This window comes from Canis lupus, chromosome 4 (genome assembly GCF_048164855.1).
Source record: "Canis lupus baileyi chromosome 4, mCanLup2.hap1, whole genome shotgun sequence".
NCBI classification, from domain to species: Eukaryota; Metazoa; Chordata; class Mammalia; order Carnivora; family Canidae; genus Canis; species Canis lupus.
The window spans coordinates 23,167,325-23,186,787 of NC_132841.1; the positions used below are offsets into that span (position 1 = coordinate 23,167,325).

At 56.9% G+C, this 19,463-nt stretch overlaps 1 protein-coding gene across 1 annotated transcript in view; it reads left to right on the forward strand.

Annotated features, from left to right (window-relative positions):
* Window positions 1-19,463, forward strand: part of LOC140631987 (cadherin-23-like) — a 283,795-nt gene that overhangs the window by 241,687 nt on the left and 22,645 nt on the right. The window contains exons 18-25 of the mRNA XM_072823494.1: window positions 414-486; window positions 2,211-2,327; window positions 5,905-6,017; window positions 7,192-7,299; window positions 13,567-13,756; window positions 14,069-14,214; window positions 16,448-16,667; window positions 18,048-18,200. Of these exons, the coding sequence (XP_072679595.1) occupies window positions 414-486; window positions 2,211-2,327; window positions 5,905-6,017; window positions 7,192-7,299; window positions 13,567-13,756; window positions 14,069-14,214; window positions 16,448-16,667; window positions 18,048-18,200 (1,120 nt within the window). The remainder of the gene's footprint in view (window positions 1-413; window positions 487-2,210; window positions 2,328-5,904; window positions 6,018-7,191; window positions 7,300-13,566; window positions 13,757-14,068; window positions 14,215-16,447; window positions 16,668-18,047; window positions 18,201-19,463) is intronic.

Sequence of the window (19,463 nt, forward strand, 5' to 3'; positions counted from 1 at the left end):
TTCATTTCCAGGGGTGGGAGGGTCCTAGAACCTTCCACCATCAAATGGCGTAGCCGGGAGGGAAGTTTCGGGGCCCCCCCGCCCCACAGAATGGAGGATGACGAGCTGAGCACAGGACAGGAGTAAGCTTGGAGCTGCGCTGGACGGCAGACGGGAGAGCAGGGAAGCTGGGAGTTAGGACCGCTGCACCTGCTCCCTTCGTTCTCCATCTTCCTGACCCTTACGAGTCTCCCCCCACCAAGGCCTGGCCTCCCTCCTCCAACTGTAGCCCAGCCAGGGGAGCGCCCCGGCCCCGTCGTGACACCCTGGCGAGGCCAAAGCTCCTCGGTGCCAGCCATGCCCAGCCTCCCCTTGGACAGCTGACCAGCCCTGACGGCCTCCCTGCTCCTACAGCCCGTCTGTTTCCCTTCCAGGATGAGAACGACAACCCGCCCACCTTCAGCAAGCCTGCCTACTTCGTCTCCGTGGTGGAGAACATCATGGCAGGTAGGGGCCTGGGCCGGGGAGGGTGGGAAGGCGGGAAGCCAGCAGACACACTGTGACCAGTGAGGGAGCCTTTGAAGAGGTCCAGTTGTCTGCCAGCCAGTGGCTTTTTACAGAGCACCTACTACGTGCAGGCGCTCCGCCGGGTACTTCAGCTACAGTCTAGCAGCGGGGAGAGTGGCCACCCATCAAAAACGGAACAACCTTGGTCAAACAAGAGTGTACGGAGAGTACAGGGTTACCGTGCTGTGAGGCCACAGTGGCCAGAGGCGGGCCTGAAGGATGGCCTAGGTTCCTATGTGAGAGCAAGAAGGGCCATGTCTCTGGTGGCAGGGTCCAGCTTGCAGACCCAGGACCACCAGCTCCACATTCAGGTCCCAGGGGACCCACTCTGTCGTTGGGGCAGGCTGACCACTCACCCTTACATCCAGGGCCAGCTAAGTCCCTCCATATGGTGGGGGGACTCCCATATCAGGACTTGTCTGGAGGGTGACCTTGTGTGGCACCATGGGGCCTTCTCAAGACAGCCTCCAGATGCCTTCCTGGTGTCTGATGACTTTCTTGGGTGGGTGCCAGGCCGTGCCCAGCCCACCCTTCCCTGTCCCAGTCAGGCATCCCCTGGAGAGTATCACTGCTGAAGCAACCCCTTGCATTCCCCAACCATCCCCATGGCCTCTGCTTAAGAGAGGCCTTCATCATGGCACGTGATCCTCTTCCACTTTGTGCTTGGATAAAGGGTGTGTCGGGGCCCATGTACCTGTCCCCGTGCTCAGGGTAAGACTGAGAGTCAGAGGCCTCACACTGCCTGGAAGGGGCCAGAATGGCCTGTCTTACAGCCCCCTGCCTGGGCCCTTATACCGCTGGGACTGTTGATTTATCCATGCAATGGTATCCCCCAACTTGTGTCTCAGTGCAAGCTGCGGGGAGCCTGCACCCTGCATGCCTTCCCCTAGGAGCCTTACCAACAACCCCACAAGCTAGCTTTATAGGGAGACCCATTTCACAGAGGAAGAAGCTGAGGCTTGGTTGCCAGAGGTCCCCTGGGAATCCAGCCCAGGTGCCATGACTCTAGAAGCCCACATGCTGAGCCTCCTCAGTGTGGCAGTTAGGTGGTGGTGGGGCACAGGAGGGGGCTGTAGCCCACAGCCCAGCACACATGGCCTTGGAACAGGCCACTCTCAGGGGCTGGTGAGGGCAACTGGAAAGGCTGGTACCCTGACCCAGCGTTTTACAGAGATGGACATGAAGGTGAGGGCCTTAACTAGACATTAAAGAGAAAATAAAAACCCTTATAAATTCCCCCTTGTGAATAAGATGAAATAAGAACCAAAATTGAATACAATAAAGGTGGAATAATTTAATATAGGGCTTCATTTCTTTTTGACTCAAAGTCAAAGCTGGTCAGTCTGAATGTATTTTCTCTGGTGAGAGGCAGAGAGAGGTAGGGGGAGAGGAGTGGTAGGCTCTCTGGGAGACGGGAGGTGCCAACAGCTGCAGGTGTAACCCACCCCAGGTTCCGGGACCCCCTCCCATGGAGCCTTGTCCCCATGCAGTCCGGGGAGCTCTGGTGGTTGAGCCCGCTCTCAGCCCTGGGTGTCCCTGTGGCAGGATTCCTGCCCTCTGAAGGCTGGTCAGCAGGAGGTCCCAGGTCCTGCTCCTCCAGGGCCTGGGGCTGAGAGCCTGGGGTGAGCACTCCTCTCCACCCCCACCCGTTTGTCTCCTGGAAGGAGCCACAGTGCTGTTCCTGAACGCCACGGACCTGGACCGCTCCCGGGAGTACGGTCAGGAGTCCATCATCTACTCCTTGGAGGGCTCCTCCCAGTTTCGGATCAACGCCCGCTCAGGTGAGAGCCCTCGTCCTGGCCCTCAGTGGCTCCCCGTGCCCAGCCCGGGACCTGCCCCTGAGCCAAGTCCTCGCTCCCTTCCCCAGGAAGCCCTCGTTTGGAGCATGCCAGCTTTGAGCACCTGCTTGCATCCCTGACACATTAACTTGAGTGTGATTACTGACCTTACCCCCTTAAAAAATTGGAACATGAACGTGTCCATTAGAGGATGGCTTTCAGTGGTGAGGAGCCCTGTGATGTTTAAAACGTGTTCCGTTCTACAAATAGCTGGCTGACATACCACCCGATGGGGGATTTCTTCCTCAAGCCTATGCGCCCCCCTCCCTCAGTCGCTGACCTCTTTCTTGAACCCTGGCTCCTCTTAACACAGCATGTGCCTTGATTTCCCCCTGCAGAATGAGGATGGTCATGTCAGGGGTGTAGTGTGGATCACATGAGTTATTATAGGACGTGATAGAGCAGTCCCTGGCACACAGTACGTGCTAACACAGTTACGTCTCCCTCATCATTCTCTCTGGTCTTTTCGCCCAGGGGCCCACATCCCTGCTCAGTCCATAGAGCTCTCACCTTTCTTCCCCTTTTCCATGTGCGCCTCTCCAGATCTCTCTCTCTTAAAGCTGGGAGGGGAATGGGGAGGAAAAGAACAACAAGAGACCCCAGGTCAGAAGCTGGGAAGGAATAAGAGGCCCCTGGTTATTCATTTATGTATTCTTTTGGGTGTCGGTAGGGGCCTGCTCTCTGCCAGGTGCTGGGGCACAGGATGGACTCAGACATGGCCTGCCCTCCTGGGGTTCCTGGTCCACTTAGTGGGCACGCAAGGCCCCCGCTTCTAAATACCTGTTGCTCTCTTAGGTAAGGGCACTGGAGGCGCCAAGCAGGCCAACCATGAAATCTCAGTGATGCAACACAACAGAAATTCTAACACACACAGTGGCTCAATGCCTTGTTCAGTGGATGGCCTTGCACGTGGCAGTTCTGGGACCCAGGCACCTTCCATGTTGTGGCTCCAAGGTCACTGCAGAGGGGAAGAGAGCCTGGAGTGCTAAGGAGGTGTGTATGGGCCAGGCCTGGAGGTGACAGGCATCACTTCTGTCCATGTCTTATTGGCCAGGACCAGGCAATAGCCCCACCTAGGTGGAAGGAAGCCTAGGGAAGTCATTTCTGGCCGCCCCTGCTACAGATGACCTGGGGGCGTGGGGCATTAAGTCTTCCTGTGATCCATGCCCTTGCCCCCCCCAAGCCTGTATCCCATCCAAGTCTGCCTTCAGGCTTTCTTTCATCCCCTTTTCCTGGAAGCTAGGGGAGCAGATGGTACTGACACGTACAAGACTAAACTTGTCCAGAGCCATCCTGAGCCTCTCACTCCACCTCGGACAGAATGAAGGGCCTTCCTCCCTGCTCTCAGGAGCCTCTGCCCGCCGTGAGCCCGCATTTCCAGGGGACTCCAAAGAATACCGTTCATTAACATGAGCCAGGTGCTCAGACCAGCAGCACCCCAGTTCACCGCCTTCACCACTCTGAGGCCGGTGCTAGCATCACCCTTATCTTCCAGCTGATAAAACTGGTCCACAGGAGAGGTTAAGTAACTTGATCAAGGACTTGGAGAGCTTGAACTTCTGACTCCAGAGCCCAAACTTTAAATGTTAGACTCTATAAGCCACGTTAGAGCCGCATGCTGCTGCCCACATTTAGTGATGGGCGCACTGACCTTTCAGCACCCGGCTGCCTCCCCAGCCGGGGACCACCTCTCCACCCTGGAGCCTTTAATAATGGCAGGGACATTTTCTTGCTGTCTTAACACAGCTCCTTCAGCTCTGAAGGTGTAAGTGTTTTCCTCTGAGTTCCTCGGTAAAATTAGCCAGGCCTGCTCCACAAAGGTGGCCTTAATTGGATCTAATTTCCCAGACAGGAGGAGCTATCTATCATGCCGACAAGTTCACGTTTAAAACTTTTTAGAGATTAATTTCTTCCTCGCCCTGCCAATTAATCGACACCACCCCAGCAAGGAATAGGGCTTGGTGGGCAGACCTTTGCCAGTCTTTTGTTTCTGACCTTAGTGCCTTCACTGACCTGTCCCCACCCCACCCCTCAGCTCCCTGTTCAGCCCTGTGCAGGCCAGAGGACAGGCCAAATTGACAGGGAAATGTGAGGCCATCTGGTCCAGCTCCCTTGTTGTGTGATAGAATAAACCAAGCACAGAGAAGTTGAGTAACTTGCCTCAGGTGGCACAGCTCAGGCAAGGGGGATTTAAAAATAAATAAATAAAGGATGGCATGCAGTTTTTCCTGCCTTGGGGGATTCTCACAGTCTGTGGGAGGGCAGTAAGCATTTTCTGCATGCTGGGAGCTTTACCTACAGCTCTGTGAATCATTTAATCCTCACAAGACCTCTGGTTCAAAGGCATACTAATCTCCATTTTACAGATGAGAAAATTGAGGCTCAAAGAAATTAAGTAACTTTTCCAAGGCCAAACATGTAGAAAGGGCCATAATTGGAATTCGGATCTGGGTCTCGCTGTCTTCAAAGCCTAGCTCTTTCCCATGGTGCACGTCAGAGGGAAACGGCCTGCCTGCCACCATGTACTGAGGCTGGCACAGACCAGCTCACACCTGCTGCTGAGAGCCAAATTCAAGCATCTCCCCCATTCCTTGTTCCACGAACCAAGTGGCCCTGGTGGGAGTATTTACACCATGGAAATCAGGAAATGCCTTTTTTGGGGGTTTTTGTTTTTGTTTTTGTTTTTTGTTTTTTTGGTGCTTGCTCTGGGGAGCTAATTATCAAACACCAGCACACCACTGCACATCTTTACCAAAGTGACCTCCGTGTTTCAGTTACACCGAAATAGAAAGAAAAGCCAAAACCAGGCTGATAGACGGCCAGTTTTAAATGTTTGCATTTAAGGGAATAACCCATTTATACACTAAAAAAAAAAAAAAAAAAAAAACGAAAAAAACCTCAAGGCCATAGAATCGTGTTACAGGGTCACTGAGGAAATCATAACTATTCTCCGTGTGTTATAGGTTGTCTCATCCAGTAACGAGTCGCCATGTGAGCGTGTGTAAGACACATCACATGTTTCAGTGCTGTCCCTGTGTTTCTGTGACTATCTCAATAAACAGGGCCAGGCGCTCTTCTAAGCCTTCAGTGATGTCGACCAAATTAATCCCAGGACAGCCCTCTGGGGCAGTGCCTATCACCTTGCCCTTTTGACCAGATGGAGAAACTGAGGCATGGAGGACTTAAGTAACGAGTCTCAAGTGACAGAGTCAGTAAGATAACGTCAGAAGTCTAAAAAAAGAGGTCTTTGGGGCTGGGGTGCTTTCGCCCTATTCCCCAGCCCCTAACCCCATCATCGGCCTAGATGGTCACACATTCAAAAGTACTTCCCTAACGTGGGGTTATTACATTGGGGGTTCCAGTTCCCAGGGCCTGGGTGCCACCCCCCCTCCCTTCATGAGGGCCACCTCACACCCCCAGCACCCGCACACACACGTGAACACACACCTGCACACACGCCGCCAGCTGGTGCAGACATCTCTGCTCTCTCCCCCTCCCACCCCAACCCTCTGTCCTGCAGGCGAAATCACCACCACCTCCCTGCTTGACCGCGAGACCAAGTCTGAATACATCCTCATCGTCAGAGCAGTGGACGGGGGTGTGGGCCACAACCAGAAAACTGGCATTGCCACCGTGAGTGCCCACGCCCCCCCGTGACCCCTGCTCCCCAGCCCACCTGCAGGGCGCATCTGTGTCCTGAGGCAGCGTGAGGCAGGTGGGAGAGGGCCGAGGGTGGCAGTTACCAAGTCATTGTCAGCCAGGGGTGGCCCTGGAGCCACGGCAGCTGTGGGGAAGAAAGGCATTCCCACCTGGGGCGTGGGGGACTTAGGAAGGACAAATGTCCCTCCCCTGTCCCCAGAAGACCAGCTGGGCAAGTAAAAGGCATGTGTTCCTCTCTTGGGGCTCCTAGAAGAAGCAGGTATCCCTGCCAGAAAGAGGGGCTCAGAACAGGAAACGGGGCCCCTAACCCTGGCCACCCCTAAGCCTGGTGCTGAGAAAGGATCCGGAGGCTTCCCTACTGTAAGTAGGTAGGACTCTTATCGGCCCAGAACCCCCATGCACGGCTGTCCCACCAATGAGCCTCAGCTATAGGAAGCTAGTGGAAGGACATCCGAGGGTCCTGACTGAGCTCTGGGCTGCAGAAGAGACCGGGGTGGACGCAGTGAGAAGCAGAAGACCCGCTGACGGGTCACCCTAGCTGCCTCCGCTCCCTGATCCTACCTGCTTCCTCGGGCTCTCCCTCGGGAGGCCTCCCTGACCTCGCTGCATGACCTCCCCAACCCCCATCCTCACCTGGCCAGGGAGGCTGGGATCAGTATCGCTCAGACAGGGGCTTGGCAGAAAAATCCCCAGAACCCCGTTCAGTCCCGGAAGGCCCCTGCTAATAGGATTCTGAGCCCCATAAATAATTTACCTGGGTGGCAGGTGAGCAGGGAAATTGCTTGGCTCGTGGCTGAGACTGACGGAATCTCAAGGGATCCCACCAGGCCCCCCACCCTGTCGGTCACCTTCCACCAAGCCTGGGATGGGTGAGAGAAGGCCTGGGTTACAGGAAGAATTTCAAGGGTCATTTCATTCCTCCATCCGCTTCCTGATGGGACAGCACCTAAACTCGATCCTCTTGGAGGGACCTGGCTCCCTCCTGTCCTAGCAAGCCCAGGCGGTGTCTCCAGAGCCCCCAAAGTGGGTGGGGCCCATGGGATCCCTTCTGAGATGCCCCATGGGCACCTGAGTGTGCCTTCTCCTGGGCCCTGCCCCTGCACAGCTCATCCCGGTGCCTCCCCCTCTGCCCCTTGTCACCTCACAGGTGAACATCACCCTCCTGGACATCAATGACAACCACCCCACCTGGAAGGATGCCCCCTACTACATCAACCTGGTGGAGATGACCCCTCCAGACTCTGACGTGACCACGGTAAGGGGGGGCGGGCAGCGGAACTTGGAGCTGCCCTTCTCAGGGTGTCCGCCGTTCCTGTGTGGGTCGCCCTACAGGCTGGTCCACCTAGGACTGATAGACTTAATGTTTCCCTCTGAGCCAGCCTGTGGAGCAGACTTCCAGAAGCTCTCTTGCACAGCGGAAGGTAATCAGAGGCTGGCGGGAAGCCCTCACCCAGTCCTCAGAGGCAGTGGGCTTCAGGCTTTATCAAAGGGAGCACGATCTAGTGCCCGTGCTTGCCCGAGCCCCCAGGACTCAGCGTGTGCCCACAGGAGGGCCGCCACCCTCCCCTAGCAAGGAGGCTCTGTCCCCCCACCTTTCCTTCACTGTTTCTGTCACTGTGGAGGGGTGTTGGAAGTTCACCCAGGGATTTTTTGGTCTGGAATATTCCAGGTTGGTCCGGGGCCCCTGTATGTGCTGCGTGCACATACCTCAGAGTGCTGCAAGCAGGGGGAGGACTCAGAGTGGGGAGCAGGGGAGACGTGGCCAAAGTCTCAGGAGACCGCAATAGAGCCAGAATCCTGGGGAAGATGAGGAAAGCCAGGGTTGAGCACCACACCTGATCTGCTCTGGGGTTCACATTTGTGAGGTCCTCTCCTCACCTCACGCTTGTGCCCCACCTGGCTTCATTTGAGGTGGCTTATCCCCAGGAGCCAGCTCCAGAGCCCCTCAGCCAGCCGTGAGGGCTGTGAACCTGATAGTTCACGGTAACCCCGGGTATTGAATGCCTGCAATGTGCTGGGCACTGCCCGGGGGCTTCTCATGAATTCTCTCCTAGCCTCATTATGATCTCACGGGGCAGGTGGGACTCATGGCTCCCGTTGTACTATGGAGGAAACTGGGTCTTGGGGTTTGAGCAGGGTCCCAGAGCTAGTAAGAGGTTGTACCAGGACTTGAACCCAGGTCTGTCGGACTTGGAAACCACCTGGCCCAGCGCTACATCTCTGCTGGCTCAGGGTGCCCTGGCAGGTGGCTCAGGTCCTGAGGGACTGGAGAACGTGGGTGGGATGGGAGAAGACAGGGGTTATTTCACATCCAGCTCTCCAGGAAGGCTGCCCCACCCTGGTGAGACCTAGCCACCCCACCTGGACCCCTCACCAACCACAGCCAGTAGGGCCACGGTTCCATGTGTTCAAGATTTGAATGGCTCTCAGCTGTGGGTGGGTCCCCATCCCGGAGATTCCAATAGGGAGTGGGTCAGGGATCTGGAATCTGGTTTTTCAAAGGCCCCTTTGGAAGGATTCTTTCAAGCTTGGGGCCAGCTGCGGAAACCACTACCTTATGCCGGTTCCTCGGCTCTCTCTACGGCTCCAGATCTTGTGGGAACTCTCTGCTGCCATCTCGTGGGCACTTGGGCTCTGGCCAACCAACTCCCGCCAGGGACCCCAAAAGAGCCTACCTTGGAACACCTGTCTGGTCAATTCTTACCTTTCCTTTATGTCTCTGAGAAAATCCTCCCAGAGTAACTGAGGGGCAAGTGAGGCAGGTGTCCTGCATGGGAGGAAGTGGCTGCATGTGATACCAGCCAGGGGATGCCTTTTTTGAAGAATCCACCTGCCAGACAAAGAGGTTTGCGGGATGGGGGCTGCACTTGGCCTTGGGCATTTCCCAAACCTAGTCCCCAGCGGCCCTCTCTGGCCTCCAGCCTTCCTCACAGCCTTCTGAGCCACTAGCAGGTGTGCACAGTGGACCAGAGCCTGCTACCCAGTGCCTCATCGCTTTCCCGGAACCTCACCAGACCTTGTATAGTGGGCACCTGCTGTGTACCAGGCCCCCTGCTCGCCAAGCTCGGGGGTACAGAGGGTAGCAATGCTCCCCTCCATTTCCCCCATCACTTTTCTGTTTGAACCCACCACTGATTCCCATCTCACCTGTGTTAAAGTCACAGTTCTTTTTTATTTTTTGTAAGTGTGTGTGTGTGTGTGTGTGTGTGTGTGTGTGTTTAAGATTTTATTTATTCATAAGAGAGGCAGAGACCTAGGCAGAAGGAAAAGTAGGCTCCTTGCAGGGAACCTGATTCAGGACTCGATCTCCTGACCCCAGGATCATGATCTGAGCTGAAAGACGCTCAACCACTGAGCCATCCAGGAGTCCCAAAGCCACAGTTCTTACCAGATGGAACTGCCCCACTTTTACCTCTGGGGGAGACAGACATGTGACCCCACCACTCAGTAAAGGCTTGTCAGGGCCATTCCTCCCCAGGTGTGGGGCGGCTACCCAGTGGGGATTCAAGCATTTCAGTGACCAAGAGCTGAAAAAAAAAATGTCATGACTCAGAAGTTCAGAAAAGGGCAAAGTCAAAATTAAAACTCGTTATAGCATACATCTACCAAATGTATTATGAGAATTTCAGCAATTATGAAATTTAGTGTTTGGAAAAATTTCATCGCATTTTAAGGACAAATTGTAGGTTCGATTTTCTAGAATTCTTTTTTTTTAATATTTTATTTATTTATTCATGAGAGACACACACAGAGAGGGAGAGACAGAGACACAGGCAGAGGGAGAAGCAGGCTCCATGCAGGGAGCCCAATGTGGGACTCGATCCTGGGTCTCCAGGATCACACCCTGGGCCGAAGGCAGGCGCTAAACCACTGAGCCACCCAGGGATCCCGATTTTCTAGAATTCTTAAGAATTTTCAGAATTCTCTGGAATGCCTTGGAATGGGTGATGTGACCCATTGAGTGATGCTGTGTGACCTTGAGTCTGGCTTATGCATCCCTGATCTGCTTTCCCTTTGGGGGAGATAAATTTGGTTAAATTTTATGGCATGTGGGCATTTATATGTGGGTACACATTGGGGCCCCTGAGAAGCCTTCTGAGGCCACATGGTGGCCCTAGGTGAAGCGGGAGCTGTGGCCGAGATGGGGAAAGGGAATTGGGGGTGGCGTGATGTCACACCTCTGGGTGACGTCAGGGAGGAGGCTGTGTTTGCATAGAGATTGCCACCTCCTGACGCGTGTCCCCTACCACCCTTCCCACCCTCAGTACCCCCACCATGCATGCTGGCCTTTCAGCCTCAACCTTCCGAACCCAGTAAACTCTTCAGAGCCTCTGCACAAGCCCCTGCAGAGCATGCCTCTCCCTCTACCCCCCACCCTGCTTTTCCCTGGCTGCCTCTTTCTCCTCTACCTTTCCCAGCCTAAAATGCCGCTTCCTTGGAGAGGCCCTCCCTGACCACCCTGCCTAAAGTAACTCTGCTCGCTCTCTTATACTGTGTCTTCCAGAGCCGATCCCACATCGGTGTTTCTTTATTAGGTTCCTTGCTTATTTGGAGGCAGTGTAGCTCAGTGATTTAGTGGGCAGCGTCTGGTCTCAAAATGTCTAGGGTCTAATCCCAGCCCCATCCCTTACCAGCTGTGTGACCTTAGGCAAGTCACCTCGCCTTTCTATGCTCCAGTCTTAACCTAGAAAATGTGGCCGGTAAGTACCAACCACCTGATAGACGTGTGGTTCGTACTTGACAAGCCAAATGGTGAGTGGCAGATTAAGGATAGCTATGGTCACCACGCCTCCCCTGCTGGAACCATACCTGTCTTGTTTGCTCTTGAACCCCAGCGCCTAGCTCGGTGCCAGGTGCATTGTTAAGAATTTAAAAATTGGCAAATGCTGGTCATTGAGGGGCTTGGTGACTCTTCTTCCCCAGTTCCCCCAGCCCCCCAGCTCTGCAAGGTCAGGCCCGGTCTTCCCTGTCAGAGGGAGATTAGGCTGTGTGACCCACCAGTCTCTCAAACGCAGGTGACTTTTCAGAGCTGCGCGCAGACAAGTATGTACCTGCATCCTGGTGGGCCAGGAGCTATCTGGGCGTGTGGGTCAGTGTGCACACGGGTGTGCCCAGGGCCTGCGCCCCCACGGGCAGGAGCTTGCAGCTTGGTCCTTCTCTATGTGCAAAGGAGATTTTGGGCCAACCCTCCCTCCTAGCTGCTGCAGGCTCCTTCAAGGACCTGGCTGATGGGCATTGATTTAGAGCCTTTCAAAGCCCTCCAGCAAAATAAGAGAGGGGAGAGGGAGAGAATTATTCCCTGTCAGGCCAGGAGAAAAATGAGAGCGTGACATGGGAAATGAAGAGGGGAAGTGGTGAGACTCTACACAGTTGCCCAGCGGGGAGGCTGCAGGAGGGGCCTGAGCTGGCTGCCCTCTCCCGTGCCCCGACCCCGCCAGGGAGTGGGCCAAGAGGTGGAGGCCGGGGCCCAGCCCCCACCTAGGGTCCTGCAGAAGCAGCCACCCCAGGCACCCTCAGGCATATGCACTCAAGGGGCAGGGAGAGGAGGGGAGAAGTCCACCCCCTGCCCCACCACATAAAACTGATCTCCGCGTGGTCCGCAACAAGCTGCTAGCCTGGAACAGCTCCTTTAACTGTGCTGTGCCTCAGTTTCCCCATCCAGAAAAGTGAGGATTAAAACCTCGCCCTGCCCCTCCTCTAGAGAGAAGCTCTGTAGAAACGCAAGGCTTGCCGGTCAGCAGGATGACTCTGCCTGGCTGAAGTGACACCTAGAGTGCCTAAAAGCCCTGCCTCCTGGTGTCGATGTGGGGGTCGTGGGGTGCCCTCTATAGAGACTGGGGAAACTAAGGTGACCTGCCCCACAGCACAGCGAGGGCCCCTCAGGCCTGCCCCCCAGCCCTGCCCCCTGGTGCAGCCGGGCACACCCACTCCCCTCCCACCCCTCTGAAGCAGAAGGAGCCTCTGCAGAACTCAGCACCAGCCCTGGCCTCTCTCCCTGACCACTCCAGGCCCAGGGGCAGATGGGGGCCCTCAGCCAGGGCAGCCCATCTGTCTGTTCTGGTCTGGTGGCCCCGGAGACACGTCCGGCTGGGGACTAAGCCAGAGGAGGGACAGATTCTGCTGCCAAAGCACAAAAGGCCCCACATCAAGTAAGATGAAGGAGCTGACGAGGCCAGGCTGTCATCGCCCAGTGTCCTGGCGTTAAGAATGACACAGTCCTGATGCGGCCCTGGGGACTGCGGTCACCACCCCCTCCCGTTGATCTTGTCCACCTCCGGTGCCACAGTGACCTCTGCAGCACAAGGCAAAGGATGAGCAGAGGGGTGGGTCCTGCTGTCCTGGGACCCCAGGAGGCCTCCAGGGTGGGGGCTGGGGCAGCCTCAATGGTGATGCTGTGTGACCTTGAGTCTGCCTTGTGCGTCCCTGAGTTCTGCTTTCCCTTTGGGGGAGGTAGATGTGAGAGAGGTTTTCTCCAAAGCAGGAGACAGGCAGGCATGGGGACGGGAAGAGAATGGGCTATGGGGGTCGCCCTGGGTTAGGTGGGCACTCAGGTGCACCCATTTCTGGGATGAGGTTTACAAGTGGAGAACCCAGTGGGGAGCCTGGAGAGTTAAAGACCCTCCCCCGTTCCCAGGTGGAAGATGCAGTGCCCTTTTTCCTCCAGCTTCCCACCACCCCCTCCCCCCGCCCACAACATCCCCAGCTTGCTGAGACCCACCTTCTAAACCAGGGGGGCGAGGGGGGAGAGGCTTGTCCATGGCTCCCTTCCCCTGCCCTGTCACTCCTGGTGTCACAGAAGCCTAATTCTTTTCAAACTGACTCACAAAAAGTCCAAAGGAAGGAAGAGAAGTTTTGAAGAGAAAGATCCACGTCCCCTAATCCAGGGTTTCAGATTGTCTCCGAAGCTCAGCCAAAGGTTCAAACTCTTCAGGCCTCCCCAGCCTCCTGAAGAATTCCTAGTCTGCAAAGAATTCCATGATCATGGACGTACTGGTCACCCCCTACTCCCCCAAAAGCCCACGAACGTGTTACCCCACATGTCTGGAAAGCAGTGACATGGAGATGTGTTGCCGGCTGCTAGCGTGGGCTCTGGAGGGACCCAGAGCCACTTCTGAGACCTTGGGAGCCTCCCTGAGCCTCATCTGTGAAATGCACCTAATTGTAGAGCCTCCTCACAGGGCAGCTGACATGGGACCTGCGGAGGGCCTGGCATTTATGAGATGTGGAGAGCTCCCTATACATGGGGGTGTGCTAGGTGCCGCTTCTACAAATCGGAAGGCTGGGGCTTAAGTGGGGAAAGGGACTGGCCTGAGGGCAAAACTGAGTGGGTGAAGACACCAAGGGACTCGGAGCTCCCACTGCTGGCCCATCTTGTGAACTCCCTGCCTGCCCACCAGGATCCTGCCAGGGCCGGGAGGAAGGGAGGGAAGGAGGGACACCACCAGGTGCGTGCAGGCAGCCCGGGGCACAGAGATGCCCTCCCAGGCTGGGCTCAGTAGAGCATCAGTCCCCTCCTGGGCAGGTGGTGGCCGTGGACCCGGACCTGGGGGAGAACGGGACCCTGGTGTACAGCATCCAGCCGTCCAACAAGTTCTACAGTCTCAACAGCAGCACAGGCAAGATCCGCACCACCCACGTCATGCTGGATCGGGAGAACCCTGACCCCGATGAGGCGGAGCTGATGCGCAAGATTGTCGTCTCTGTCACCGACTGTATGTGTCCCTGGCAGCCCCACACACCTTGGCTGTGGCCCTAACTCTCGGGGTCCGGGGGGGCCTCTCCCAGTGACGTGTCCTCCCTGTGTCATGATAAGAATGGAGTATCGCTTGCTTGCCAGTTGGAGCTCCCAGAGCACCCTCGGGGGGGTGGAGGGTAGAAGTGTCTGGGGGTGCCAGGTCCAGGCTGCTCCCTGAAAGGACCACTGGGATGGAAAAGTCTCTGAGCCTGCCTCCCTCTCCCCACTCCCCTTTCCCCCTGTCCCTTTGTCTTCTGCACCCCTCTTTCCCTCTCCCCGGCACCCCCAGGCGGCAGGCCCCCCCTGAGAGCCACCAGCAGTGCCACAGTGTTTGTGAACCTCTTGGACCTCAATGACAACGACCCCACTTTTCAGAACCTGCCTTCTGTGGCTGAGGTGCTGGAAGGCACCCCGGCGGGGGTCTCTGTCTACCAGGTGAGTTTCCCTTTCCTGGCCCAAGCTCCTGGTCTGTCTCCCTCACCTCCTCAGCCAAAAAGTGGGCAGAGGATCCCCTGGGTGCCTAGCCTCATGTTGCACACGTTGCAGTGAGGGGGAAATGCCAGCCAAGACCGCCGGGCAGCACACGGTCTGTGCCAGGCTTGGAGAGCCAGTGCTCTGAGACATGGAATGGAAGGCTTCCTGAAGGAGCAGGAGGGGCTTGAGCTGGGTCTTAAAGGACAGGTGGATTTGGAGAGGTAGGGGGAGAGCACCAGGGGAGCTTCAAGAATTCTGGGAGGCCAAGCCAGGCAGGTCTGGCCCCAGACCCTCAACACCCTGAGCCTGTAGCTGATTCTAGAACCCAGAGGTTGACGGATGAAGCCCAGGCCCTCTGCCCCCATGGGCAGGCCACTCTCCTGTGCTCTCCCATAAGCCCCCAAAGCAGCTCCACACGGCGGGGAGCACTCTTTGCAGGAGACTGACAAGTGCCTGTGGCCAAGAAGGACTAGGGCCCGATCTTGAACTCAGCCCCTCTGCCTCCTGCTCCATCACCCTCTGTCAAGTCGGTCCTGAAGGTGCTCACTCAGGAAGGATGGTGCCCTCTCAGAAATGCTGGAAGGCCCTCGTGATCAAGGACATGGGCTCTGGAGTACACCGACACGAGTGTGGACCCCAGCTCCTCCACTTGTGTGCTGTGGGACCTAGAGCAAACCGCCTCGCTGGGCCTCAGTTTTCTCAGCTGTGAAATGGGGATCGTAGCAGTACCTGCCTGGCTGTGCTGCGGGAATTCGGTCAGACGCGCGTACAGCCACCTGGCCCCTGGGCTGCAGGAGATCACGGCAGCGCTTGCGCTCGTCGGCAGGTGTCTGCTGTGAGGGCTTGTACTTGAGACACAGCGGGATCCAGTAGCAAAGGGTTAGCCTGATTTCACTCAGAGAAGACAGGGTCGTGTGTCAGGATGCCACAGCAGGTAACCTTGGTGACACCTTGCAGGCGTGCTGGGCCTCAGTTTCTTCATCTGTGAAAGGAGAGCCGATAAATCATCTTAGAAGGTCCCAGGGAGCAATCGGTCCAGCAGGACATTCTCCCAAACCCCCAGCAGGGGGGGCTGCTATCCAAGGACCGGCGGCCAGTGGCTTAGGGGCAGGTGGGTGAGAGAGCCAATGAGCCCCAGGGTGTCTCCGGGGCTCACGGAGGTGCCGAGGGCGCAGCTTCTGAGTTCCCACAGGAACTGGCTTAGGCACGGAAAGATGGTTCAAGGAGCTGGGGCGTCTCGCTTGGGAACTGTCCCCGATACAGGAAGAGGGCTCTGACCAGAGCTGTGCATTCCCCAGTCCCCTCTACAACCTGGGCCGGTAGTGAGTCCTGCTGGAGGGGTGGGAGACCTTTCTCCGGGAATTAGAGCTGTATGCAGATAGGTTAGAAGTAGTGAGCCTCCCGTCCTGGAAAGCGTTCAAGTTGAGCGGACACCCTCTTGACACCATCCAGCTTGTTGGATGTGAATTAGACTAAATGACCTTGACATTGTCTTTCCGTCCTGGGAGTCTTGGCTGAACCCAAAGCTTTAATTTTGACTGTTAATTCACATTTTCTCCGAGGTCTCAAATTCCTCTTCTGTGAAACTTTCGCTGTATCAGGGTCTCGAGGCAAGAGGGCTCTCATCAGCACTGGAGGTGCAGATGGGAACGGCGTTAGGGATTTGGGAGGATGCTTGCCTACACGTGGCCTCAAGTGACTTTTTCAAGACAATAATCAAATTATCAAGTGACTTTTCAAAACTCTTTTCTGCCGTCCCGTCTAACGAAGCGGGGAGAGAGCGCTGCCGACTGTTCTATGTAGCGGAGCTACACGTGGTGGAAGGGCTCTTGGAGCCGCAGCAGCCGGGAAGCCGCTTAACAGGATGGGGCTAGGAGCCCCCAGCCAGCCAGGGTCCATGTGGGGGGGCCTTGCCCAGGAGCGTTTTGAAGGGGAAGGCTATGGGGAGGTAGACTCTTGTTCTAGAAACTGCCATCCCCACCCCACCCCATCCTGGGCCCTCTTGATGTATCTGGACGCCTTTAGCTCTGACATGCTGCCCTCTTAGCACCTGGGAGGGTGCACCGGGGACAGTGGTGTGGCCTGAGGCTTGGAGGGAAGCGGCCGTGTGTGGCCAGAGCTCAGCATGGGTCAGTGGGAAGGAGGGGGCCCTCCTCACGTCCCCACCCCTCACATGGCCCCTGCTTTCCCCCAGGTGGTGGCCATCGACCTGGACGAGGGCCTGAACGGGCTGGTGTCCTACCGCATGCAGGTGGGCATGCCCCGCATGGACTTCCTCATCAACAGCAGCAGCGGCGTGGTGGTCACCACCAGCGAGCTGGACCGCGAGCGCATCGCCGAGTACCAGCTGCGCGTCGTGGCCAGCGACGCGGGCACCCCCACCAAGAGCTCCACCAGCACACTCACCATCCGAGGTGAGGGCCGGGGGTGCCGGGCAGGGTGGGGAGCCACTGCCTGCTGTCTCCATCGATATGGGTCCAGGGTGCCTTGCTAATGGGGCACCCTCCTCCACCGTGCCGTGCAACACCACCTTCTCTGCCTCCACCAAGTCGAAAGCACCAGCAGAGCCTTCTCCCTGCCCGGCCACTGCCTCAGTACCCCCGGGGGCCTGGACCCACAGCCCTGCACCCTCTTTGATCACAGTCTCTTTGATCCCAGGTGTCACCAGCAGGCAGGGGTAGAGCCCTGCACCCTCTGTCTGGGCAGGACCGAGGCCACTTACTGTTTCTCCTCTGTTCCGGTCATGTCTTTAATTCCTGGGACAAAACAAGGACGTTGATGGGAGCTGTGGCCAAAGGGCCGGAGCTAATCACAGAGAAGTAGGTGCGGAATGTAATGGCCAGATGTGGCCTGTTCTCCAGCACACGGGCCGGCGCCCGTCCTGGCTCCTGCCTGCCCCAGCGGGACTGGCGCGGGTCGGGGTAGCCTCAGTACAAACATTTACCCTCCTTAGTCACAACCCAAGTCGTGACTAGGCGTCCTCTCATCGTCCCACGCTTGCCTTGGGGGCTCCTGGTGCCAGTTTGGGGACCCACTTGCGTGCCAGGATTGGCAGGAGGTGCTCGGTCCCCTCAGAGAGGGCCCCGGAGGATTTTTCCCCAGGCCTCAGCAGAAGCCACGTCCTGCACAAGCTGATCATTTCTCCTGGTCTTATCACAACAAGGAGCCAAAGCAGGGGGGTGGGGTCATTTCACTGTGAAGATTGTCCCAAGTCCCATCAGGTGAGAAAAAAATCTTAAAGGGAAATTAGACTTTTCTGGAGGCGGGCGGAGATCCTCCAAGCCAGCTGTTTTCCCAGGACCCTGTGACGGACTAGGGGTAGGACTCCCCAGGGCCCCAACCCTGCCACTCCCTTACTATGTGACTTGGGACAAGTGACTCAACTGCTCTGAGCTCCTCCCCTCCTCTGTCTGGTGTGTCTAATAGTGCCTGCCTCGTGAGGGTATTCGCAGGGGCACACGGGGCACAAGTGTACGGGCAGCACTTAGCACAGGCTCGACACATGGGAAGAGTTGAGATGTCACTGTCATTGCCATCGTCGTGACCGGTGTCATGAGACGCGTACTGGAGAGAGCCCCTGGGGCTTTCTGTCCCTCCTTGAACAGCATCCCCGGCAACACACCGCCAGGGGAACAGGACTGTGGGAGGCTGAGGAGCTCTGGTCAGCTCTGCCCTGACCCCAGCAGGCGTGGGGAATGAGACGTGCTGACCGCCCCCCCCCCCCCCCCGCCTCTGGAGCTGGGTTGCCTGGAGCAGAAGCCAGGCCTAGCCCCGTGCGCTCACTCCGCCCGCAGTGCTGGACGTGAACGACGAGACGCCCACCTTCTTCCCGGCCGTGTACAACGTCTCCGTGTCCGAGGACGTGCCTCGGGAGTTCCGCGTCGTCTGGCTGAACTGCACGGACAATGACGTGGGCCTCAATGCCGAGCTCAGCTACTTCATCACAGGTGTGGCCCTGCCTCCGCCCCTTCCAGATGGGCACCCCACCCCGGGGGATGTGGGGGGTAAGGAAGGGGAGGGGGGCCGAGTCAGCCCTCAGGCTTTAGCTCTTGCTGGGACTCCCTGAGGGTTTGCTCTTGGCTTCTCTCAAGGGCTTTGTAGATAGGTCCCTCCGGTCTGGCTCTCTAGGGGCCTCCTGAGCCTATTTGGAGATTGGGGGAACTTACTGAGGTTCAGCCTGGAGGGAGGTAGAGCCCGTGGTTCCTGGGCAGGAGCCCTGCCCCCCACCCCATGTCAAGGTGATAAAGCTGTGACCAGAAGACTGTGATCTTGTCCTTCCCCAAGGACCCTTTACTCATGAGAATTCCCATCTGTTTAAGGACAGATGATTTCAGTCTTTCTAAATAAAATAGTTTTAGGTCCCCAATACCGAGTCGAGAGCTGTGAAGAGATAGTATGAGGCCATGTCCTGGCCCAACAGGAGAAAGGGAGTCATGATCAACTAGTGATGTCTGCCGTGACACAGGCTGGGTAGGTGGTGGGAAACGTGCCATGTGTTAGTCATGCCCGGATTAGACCAGTTGCCCAGCGTTCTTCAGTCCCTGATACACCTGAGAGGTGCTGGGATGGTGGAAGGCAGTTCTTTCACAACTCTTAGCTGTCCCTTGACCATTTTGCTGGCTCAGTCTTCTCTCTGGCCGTGGCCCGCCTGCAGCCACGTTACTCACACGCTCACGTGCACACACGTGTATGCACCTGCATTCAGTGCACACACCAACCTCCCTGACACCTCTGCCCCTGGAGCAAGGGATCCCAGGTTGGCAGCCCATCCTTGCTTGCGGCAGCCCTCAGCCTCTCCTTTCCAGATCTTTCCCTCTCTCCTCTCCCTAAAGGGACCCAGTTACCCTGAGGCCAGCTCCTTACAGTCTAGTCCTCAAGAATGCCTCAGGAAAGGCCTAGTTATCAAGACACCCCCCCAACATGGACCAGTCATAGTTCAGCGCCCAGCACCACATGTGCCTCAGTTTCTCCCCTTCCCCACTAGGAACCATGTGAAGGGTGCTTCAGACCATCCACAAAGAGGTCAGCAGTTTTCCCAGGAACAAACCATGTAAGGACAAGGGAGCACCTGGCAGTTCCCAGGATGCTTTCCCAGCGCCCCAGACTGGCCAGTTCCTGCTGACCTGCTCAGAGCCCTCCCAGCTGGGATTCTCAGATTTTCATTTGCTCCCTTCTGCTGTTTGCTGCGTGGGGTCCTGGTCCAAGCTAGC